This window comes from Nematostella vectensis, chromosome 8, assembly GCF_932526225.1.
Source record: "Nematostella vectensis chromosome 8, jaNemVect1.1, whole genome shotgun sequence".
NCBI lineage: Eukaryota > Metazoa > Cnidaria > Anthozoa > Actiniaria > Edwardsiidae > Nematostella > Nematostella vectensis.
The window spans coordinates 11,470,157-11,479,479 of NC_064041.1; the positions used below are offsets into that span (position 1 = coordinate 11,470,157).

The window sequence follows — 9,323 nt, forward strand, 5'->3', positions numbered from 1 at the left end:
GCTGATTGCAGCCCATGCTTTCTCGTAGAGGCCAGAGTAAAAAAAGCCTCGTAAAACCGTGGATTTGTCATTCGTTTTACGTTTGTCTATCCGCTGCGCGTTTGTCATTTGTTTTGCGTTTGTCTATCCGCTGCGCGTTTGTCATCTGTTTTACATTTGTCTATCCGCTGCGCGTCTATCTTTTGAGTTTGCCTATCCATTGCGCGTTTATTCCTTAAAACGTTTGTCCGCTACGAGTGTCATCTTTTTTTACGTTTGTCATATCTTTTACGTTTATCCGCGTCGAGTCCGTTTCGCTTTCTTTCCGCATCGTTTTTATCAGCCTTGTGTCTGATGCGCATTTATGAGCTCATCCCACGTTTTCTAGTCACCGTTGTTTACGTCTCGCGCTCATTTTCACTCAAAGCGTAGCAAGCAGAGCTCCGTTTGTAGAGAAAGTGGTAAACTATAAAACTCAATTTTTGTGTTCATAACACACTCTGTTCTGCACGCGAATTTGTACCAACTTCAAGTGACCAGCCAATGCGACCAGCTAATTTATGCTAAGTTCAAAAGTCGTATTATCCATGAGCCATATTCAATACATGCACAAGTTTCATCTTCATTTGCATAAATTTAAATACGGCTCATGAATAGTACGACGTTTGGACTTAGTTTTACCTGGTTTTACCGACGAAAACTACTTTTTGAGAAGAAAATTGCTGTCTAGTCTTGTATTGATTTCAAATTTTGCATTCTCTCAGGGCGTTCTAAAGCGTAGGATTGATTTCAAGCACATTTTGACTTTGCAAAGTAATTCTGACTACCTCCGTTTTACCGCGATTTTCTGCAAGATTTAACAGTACAAAAAACCCCGACACCACTACACTACAAATTATACAATTCAGAATAACTACTGATTATACTTATTATCACATTTTATTCAAATTTTATCAATTAATATTTAGCGAAATGATAAAAGTATGTTTTAACTGGGTACAACTGCCCAAATTGATGAATCTTAAAAAGAGATATACAAAGTAGCAAAAGTGCATTTAGCTACCCTAAAGCACCATCTATACTAAACATTTTTAGTCGACAATTCTTATGATGCCAACAAATATAGTTGTCAACTAAAAACTGTTCGTGTAGATGGGGCTTAATTTTCAGCTAACCGTATTTTTCTCAGCCAATTGCAGAAAACTCCTTATTAGCTGTGTCATTGCTTACAAGAGACCTAACATTTGTAGTTGGACACTTTTTCACTAAGCACTAAGACGAGTTATTTGAAAAATTATTTTGCCTAATAATCAATAAACATTGATTTTTTTACTCTTTCGTTGTTAAGCACTACCAGGGTAAGTTGTTTTTGTCATGAGATTTTTGTTTCCCACTAGTAAAACTAAAAGTAAAAACTGTTTGATTCAGACAATATTTCAGTGAGACGACGAAGAGAACCATAAGGGTGTGCTTGTGAGAATTCTAGGCTGGCTGTCAACAACTCTCTCACGGCATGTAGTCCAGTTTCTGATTCCACGGTGCCTGCCTGGATTAAGAACTCATGTATACAGTGGTTGCGTAGTTCTAGGCAAACCATTTACAAGTAGAATTGCGAACTGTTAGAGTTCAAGTAGAATTCAAAAGTTTTGTCATTGCTTTATTCTTAAACTCCAAGGGATTCTTGCTGGCCTGTGCATGGAATATGTCCCAAAGCGAGCCAGTAGAATTAGAAAGTGGAAAATTGCTGAAAAAATAGTGGCCCACTAAAAACCTCATCACTTGACCCCTTTAAAAGAACATCAAGCTTGATACATTGATACAGTAATCTGTTTTTTCTTTACAATTTACTCTATCAGGTTTATCAGCATTCTTCCATTTGAATCTCTTTCTTGGGCAATTCACTTCTATTTAGCTTTCTTTGCTTTAGAATTTGCTCCGGCTGGATTATCAGCATTCTTGCGCTTTGATCTCAGCTTTGGACTTCCCCTCTCCGCCTCTTTAGATGCAGCAATCATGAGCTTGCTCAGCAGCTCATCAATCTTGCCCAGGCGTGGCATCTTTGTGCTAGGTTGCTTTCTGATCCATAAAGTAGACCTGCTGTCTTCCTTGGTTCCAGACCTCGCATGCAGGTTGAAGAGACCAGCTAATTTGTAGACATCATTGCGTTCTTTAGCACTCATTAGGGGAAGCTCTAAGGAGTCCTCAATTGGATCAGACACAAAGGTTGACAGCTTAGAGCTTATATCGATAAGAAATGACATGTCACCCAAGTGATCTTCTTCTTCTACTTCGTTGTCCTTCTTGTTGGCTTTAGGGGAGTCTTTACAGGTTGGACTTTTAGTACTTGTTGATTGACCCTCAACACTTGTTGATTGCTCCTCGGTACTTGTTGATTGACCATAAGTACTTGTTGATTGACCCTCTGCACTTGTTGATTGAGTCTCGGTACTTGTTGATTGACGCTTGGTAGATGTTGTCGGCTTCTTTGAAGATTTAGGCTTTGGAATTGTTGGATTAACTTGTACAACATCTTTATCCTTGTCACCGGATAGCCTTTCCTCGTCTGTCTTCTCCTTTTGGTTAGACTTTGAGGTTTTATTTACCACTGGTTTTGACTTATTAGCTGTCTTGGAAAACCGGAACGTCTCATTTTCACTTTCTGTATCAGGCAATGAGTCTATTTTTTGGAGTATCGCTGCTTGGATTTTTGGAGACCGTTTTCTATTGGATTTAGCATTTTCTTTGGTCTTAGAAATGCTACTTTCGGCATTCTTGTTCTTTTTCGGATTTTCGGCTTTGTCGGATGCACTTGGAGAACCTTCCATGAAATCAGGGAATTCTTCAATGGTGTCCTCGGCTGCTTTGTTCTCCTCACAATCTCCATTCTTTTCAGCAACCATCACCATCTCATTAGTGCTGGACAGAGTTGCATCCATCTTTTCATCAAGACTAGATTTTTTCTTAGACTTCTTTTCTTCCCTTGATTCAGCATCTTTGTTTTTAATTTTCTTGGCAGTTGCGCCTTTTTTGGCTCTAGCATTAGGCTTCTCAGGAATGCCATCCTCATCAACAGTAGCGACATCTTGATCACTCTTCTTTCCTAGACTTTTCTTGGATCTTTTCTTAGAAATAGCACTTTCATTGGGCACATTATCTTGAGATGTGAGTATAATCTCACTCTCAAAAGTAATGTCCTGGACATCTTTGGATGAATCGAAAAGGTTGGGGTCACTGCAATCTTGGCTTTCCATTGTTTCACTGTCATCAACATCTTTCTTGTATGTGTTAAATGCTCTAAGATGGAAAGAAAAAAGGTTGGTTGTGGCAACCTTTTGAATTTATCTATCTATCATTCATTACTCGTTTATTTACCCCTTTTACTACAGGGTACTTAAGCAAAATTGTAAGCAAACAAAAAAACAGACTGAAAACAGAAACCTCCCCCCCCCCCCCTATTTCAAGTCCGACACTACCAGTAAAGCTACCGCTGACCCAAGATGGTATGCCTTGATGTTTCCAACAGTGCACTGCGGTGTCTTTTCTGTCTAGCGACAGCACTGCTACAGCCTGTTGCTTACAACAATTTTGCTTGTATTTGCTTAAAAACTACAGCTTTTTCACATCTGGAGAGTCTCTTAGGACATCATGAAGTCTATTTGGGCATAATTAATGCTGTGCTTATGGATGTTTGCACACTGAGGTTGATTCAATGGGATAATTCCTTGTTTGGGATTCACCGAGTGAGATAGGAATTTTCTAGTGAATGGCCTCAAACTCTCCAATGTGGACCATCTTTGCTACCCAACCTTATTCAAAAATTGTTTTCAGGCTTATTCTGGGTTCCTTGGACCTGGAAATGTTTTGTTTGGCTTTGGGGCAAAGAGACTTATAAAAAAACTGTTATGATTATGGGGGAGGGGTTTTCCCGCCTCTCTGTCAAGGTGCTTCCAAGACTCCCATGATGCAGTGCAGGCATGCAATTTAGCCTAAACATGGCAACTTGCTTTAATGGAGTTCTTAGCATTGATAATTGTGGCTGATGGCATGACAACCTGATGGAGTACAATAAAGGTATCAATTTGTGACTTGATCTGTGTTTGCTTGTCGCTATTTGTATATTTTTGGGTAAAAATGTTTCTGAGTTTCAGCATTTGTTTACGAATTGGTCAGAAATCAAGGTTGATATTTTGACACTGGAGTCAATTCTATTACATTGCTTCGATGCTCTTTTGAAGGTCGTCTATGCCTTGGATGAATCTATGAGTATCCGGGTCTGGTGTTGTTTAGTTTGCATTTCTGACGTTTTGGAGTTGGGCCTATATTTTACGGGCTTATTAGGGCGTTATAGTAATGGAAGTGTTACTCATCTATCATATTTATTTATTTATAAACTTTCACAATTACAAAAAGACTAAGTCATATATACTAACTATTAAATAAAGGTGAGGAAGCACACCACGGATTGGCTCCACATAAAATGCACCTTAATGGAATGTGTAATTTGATAAACATGGTTCAGACAGGATCAAAAAATCCTGCTTTTGTTGAGGCTTTTAACTTGAAAATTATTGCTACATGTACATAGCAAAATACTAACACAGATTCTTTACAAGAGTTGTGATATAGTACCTGTTTGAGTTTGTGAATTCATCCAGTTTTTTCAATAAGCACTTGATACTCTCCTGACCTGCAGTATTTTCTTCTTCCAGTGCCCTCACTCGCTCTGTCAGCAACATCAGGTCTTCATTACAGCTTTCTCTGTGCTGCTTTAACTCTTTACAAAGCCTTGAGTTTTCTGCAAACAGGGAGACATATTACACACCTGTAATACCATATATAAGAATAATGCGATATAAATCTGTGTTTCGTAACCAGCAGTGCTTCGTGGGTATCAAGAAAATAAGGAATAAGCGAAAATAAAATACAAGTACAGGTTTCGAAAGCTGTAGAATCTTTTTTACACACTTATGAACATTGACATAGCTTTCAGATACAAGGACTCAGCCATTTAACCATACCCATGAACCACCACGGGTTACAACACATGGATTCGGGAGTGCAACCTTATTTGAAATAGCTGTATGTACAAACAAAGCACATTCTGCATGGTTGTCGGAATGTGCAAAAACGAATACGAATGATAACTAAGGCTAGATGAAAGATAACTTATTTTTCCATTTTTTTTGGTAACTGTTATCATCATAGTTATTAGTACAAATTAGCTGAAGTGTACTGGCTTTGAAAGATAAAAGCTTATTTCTAATGACTTGTTGTCGGTTAGTTGCCTATAGTTTGCATCCCGAGGGGTAGGGGCATTTGATTGCAGTTTTGTCCCGTGGGGGTTGGGGCTTATCTCTGTTTCGTACAGGGTCAAAGTCTAATCCCCCACCCTTCCCCAGGACCATGGGGGTGGGGGTTTCAATTGGCTTGTGCATAACTTGCAGACATGACAAGCACTGGCAGGTTGTGTGCAAAGGTGATGTGAAAGCCGGAATTATTCCTTGATTTTTGGGGGTTTCTTTGTGGCCTATCTGTCAACTTTTAATGTAATTTAAAATATTTTGTGAAAGCCCAAGCTAATTACCCCTCATCAGGTAAGTTTGCAAGGGTTTTAATGGAGAATGCAAGGGGGCAAAAGCAATTAATAGCAATGAAGGATGACAATTGTATTTTCTACAATATAGGGTTTCCACTTTAGAGAACCCAATTATAAGAGTTGCTAGTTGAGGTCCCAATATGTAAAAAAAGTTAGGGTCGAAATTCAAACCATTAAGTAATCCACATTCAGATATATGTCTATTTCTAGCTTGCAGTGAATCTTAGCATGTGTTTAGGCTTTCCCCTCATAATAAATAGACTACGTACTTATCGTAGCAAATGCAAAGAAGGATAGCGAAGTAATGTCCTCTGTTATTATGTTAGGGATTTGTGTTTACTCTGTCATGAGCCTGTTACACCTTAATAACTGTACTATATATCTACTTCAATACACCAAAAACTGGAAATCGACTCTGCCAAATTTTCGTCTTTAATAAGACTTCTTCAGGGCAGACTGAAGAAGTCTTATTAAAGACGAAAATTTGGCAGAGTCGATTTCCAGTTTTTGGTGTATTGTATTCATTGTTCTGGTACGAGATCGCGACAGTTTGGGCTTTTTGATTATATATCTACTTCACATACTATTCACGTGACCAACACATTTCGAGATTCGGTTATGTCCTCATGAAAATATTTGCAAGTTTCTCAAGCCTAACTACTAAGATCCATGATTTCTCACCTGAAATTGAAACGCGAAGCAATCGATGAAGCTCCTCGCAAACTGTTATCAATCCACCGGTTTGGCACTCAACCGAGCCCTTTAGACGACAAATAGACACAGCAGAGGCTAAGAGTTTCTCTAGATGTCTAAACGTCTCGCAGTTTTCGCCATCGACAAGCTTTCCGGGCGTCGGAGTACGCCAGGAGCAGACATTCTCTTTATTTGCCGCCATTTTTTGTAATCTTTGGCCCCCAGCAGTCTTTGCGCGGGAAAACAAGAATCGCAAAGCACGCTGGATGTTTTGAAAAATTTTCGCGCTTGCCACAAAAAAATGGCCTTTTATTTCTTTAATTTTTTTTACCTTATTGATTAACCCATTTATCCTGAGAACTTTTTCCCAAAATTGTTTAGAAAAAAAAAACAGACTAAAAACAGAAACCTCATGAAGTCTATTGGGGCATAATCAATGCGGTGCTTTTGGATGTTTTCACGCAATGGGATAATTCGTTGCTCGTCGAGCTTCACCGAGTGAGAAAGGAACTTTCTAGTTAATAATAATAATGATGATGATAATCATCATCATCATCATCATAATAGTAATAATAAATAATAATAATAATTAACGATCATTTATTTATAATGCCAAAACTATGTAAACATATTCTAAAGCGCTCTTATGGATGATTGTTTGGCTTTGGGGCAAAAAGACTGTCTGTCAATGTGCTTCTAATAAGTCTCGTGATGCAGTGCAGGCATGCAATTCGCTAAAACGCTGAATACTACCGCATTGCGAAAAAACCTATTGTGGACCCAATTATTGCGGTAGTGCGGTCAATTAAATCGTTGCGGTTTGCGGTAATAGAACGGGTTGTATTTCGAAAAAAAATTAACGTGGTATTACGGATTTTTTTCAATTTTCCATGCGGTCTTACACATTCCCTTACACCCCACACTTTATTTGCAATTCGTATTCCTTTTTTTTCATAACCTAAAAAAAAGAAAATCGCCGGGTTGGAATACCTTGCAAGAGTGTTGTACAGCATACCCGCTTAGAAATATCTGTGCTTGGTGCCCTTGAGTTTTTTACAGCTTACGTAAAAGTAATTAGTTGCCAAACCGATTGGGTAATCCGAATGTATGGTTTCCGTTCTTCAGGTCGGGTTCGATCCAGGCAAATGGCCTATTTTTCAATCCCTTTTTTTTTCTTGTTTAACTCCATTCACACATTGCTTGGATGCGCTTTTGAAGGTCGTCTATGTCTTTTGATGTTTAGTTAGCACTTCTAACGTATTGGTGTTTTGTCCTATATTTTACGGGCTTTTTGTTGTGCAATATTCATGAATGTGTTTAAAAATGTCTTTATTTTTTCATGATCATACATTTCCTGCAGTACATCCTCTCTACAGTCATCAAACTGCCCTTTTGATTGACGTACAATTTCTTTGTAAAATATAAAAAAAGTGAGGGAGGGTACCGCCCACACATTCACCGCTAAATAGAAATGGCTCACTTTGGGTGATTTAATAATCAGAAATAAGGTCCACTTTTGGTTCCCGATGGACGTGCTATTTGTAGACAGAACTATCAAGCATAAGCTAAACTAAAAGTTTCTAATAGAAAGGAAATGCTGCGACAGTGATATACAGTTGCTTCAGTGTTGTTAAAACGCTACATGGTATACATGAAGCCACAATCAGCGACAAAACCTGCTGAAAATGACATCTAAAAAGTAGTCTTACTGAAATAATTTCCAATATGGGAACTTTTAATTACTCACATCCCCCTTCCCCCATTAAAAGTTGCTGTCTATTTGGGGGAGAGGGGATCGGAATGGAGAGGGGAAGATATCAAAGTCACTATGCTACGTAGTTTAGATTTCCATCTGAAACTGCATTTGAAGCGCTAAAATTTTCAACAGTTTTGTCGCTGATTGCAGGTAAGCTTGAAATTTTAGAAAGTAGCAAGAGAAGTTTACCTTTAGGCGTTGTTTTTTGTTATCGAGATTTGAATAGCTGGCACAATCTTAAATTTTATTTGGGATTGTTGAATTCCTTGCACCTGTGGTCTTACCTCTGCTACTCCCTCGTTTCTGTCATTTTGAAACAAACGCAGAGATGGCGGCGGCTTATCGCATCGCGCTGAGTTTTTCTTCGCTAAAAATACCAATAAACGTAAGGTAGGCTAATTGTTAGAGGGTTTGGCAATATATTAGTCTATTTTTTTTTATCGAGAGTCGTGATTGGTAGGGATTTTTTTTTTTGCTTATCATTTCCTCCCCGTCCTATTTGGTCAGTTTTTAACACAACAGCCTGGATTTATGAACAAAACGATATAATAATCTGTTTTGATTGTTTTACAGTATTAGCTTTTCTGTCAAGGTGTTTTTCACCTTTTAGCATCACTTGGGTTTGCCCAGTGAGCCGGAATATTTAGCCATTGAGTTAGGATGCTCGTTTTGCTTGTTTGGTGCCCAATTTTGTCAAGATATCCATCGAATGCGGGAGACGCGACCATCGCATGGTGTGATGGTACGAATGCTACGCTTCCGACCCGGCTCATAAGTCGGCAAGATCGGTCTGAAACTGTTATTAAATTCTCCTTCAACACTCTTTGAAAGCTGTGGTAACTCGTCCCAAGTAACTGACGAGTGAACATTTTTCCAAACTTACCGAAATGTGCTCTAAAAATCTTGCTTGTGCACTTCTCTTGTTAATTTATCGACCACGAACACCGTACGAGAGATCACGAGTCCCATGTCAAAACATGGCACAATGTTCGTCTGTCAAAATCTGCCACACTGAAATTTAGTCCTAGTCTCTCGCGGCCTCATTTTTCAAAGTGAGGCTGCGGAACAAAACCCCAAACCAAAATCGAACCAAACACCCGCATATATTCTGCCGCGGATGCTCGTGAATGGAAAGGAAAGAGAGTTTTAAAAAGCGATGTCAAGATTAGTATGCTGCTCCTGCGTCGCAGCAATCACTCTCGTATGTAGCAACGACAATAAACGTCCTGTGGAGATACTGGCAAAGCATTAAAAATCCCTTTTTGTTCTTTCGCGGCCACATTCTTCAAAGTGAGGCTT

General features: G+C 38.9%; 1 protein-coding gene across 3 annotated transcripts; it reads right to left on the reverse strand.

Moving 5' to 3' along the window:
• Nucleotides 1–899: 899 nt before the first annotated feature.
• On the reverse strand, nucleotides 900–9,284 carry LOC5515318 (proteoglycan 4). 3 transcript variants are annotated; one of them, XM_032384958.2, is made up of 4 exons: nucleotides 8,908–9,284; nucleotides 8,309–8,391; nucleotides 4,609–4,774; nucleotides 900–3,273 (listed from the first exon to the last, which is right to left on the reverse strand). In XM_032384958.2, the coding sequence occupies exons 3-4, from the start codon at nucleotides 4,713–4,715 to the stop codon at nucleotides 1,884–1,886; spliced, it is 1,497 nt and encodes a 498-aa protein (XP_032240849.2). In that variant the 5' UTR covers nucleotides 4,716–4,774; nucleotides 8,309–8,391; nucleotides 8,908–9,284; the 3' UTR covers nucleotides 900–1,883. The 3 variants fall into 3 exon arrangements, with proteins under 3 accessions (XP_032240849.2, XP_048587157.1, XP_001635485.2); XM_048731200.1 differs by lacking the exon at nucleotides 8,309–8,391; XM_001635435.3 differs by lacking the exons at nucleotides 8,309–8,391; nucleotides 8,908–9,284 and adding an exon at nucleotides 6,257–6,508.
• Nucleotides 9,285–9,323: the final 39 nt, after the last annotated feature.

Coding starts and splice junctions, on each gene's coding strand:
- LOC5515318 (XM_001635435.3), bottom strand. CDS start 6,470: ATGGCGGCAAATAAAGAGAATGTCTGCTCCTGGCGTACTCCGACGCCC. Junction 4,775..6,256: donor GCTTCGCGTTTCAATTTCAG/GTGAGAAATCAT, acceptor CCCTGTTTGCAG/AAAACTCAAGGCTTTGTAAA. Junction 3,274..4,608: donor GAATTCACAAACTCAAACAG/GTACTATATCAC, acceptor TTTCCATCTTAG/AGCATTTAACACATACAAGA.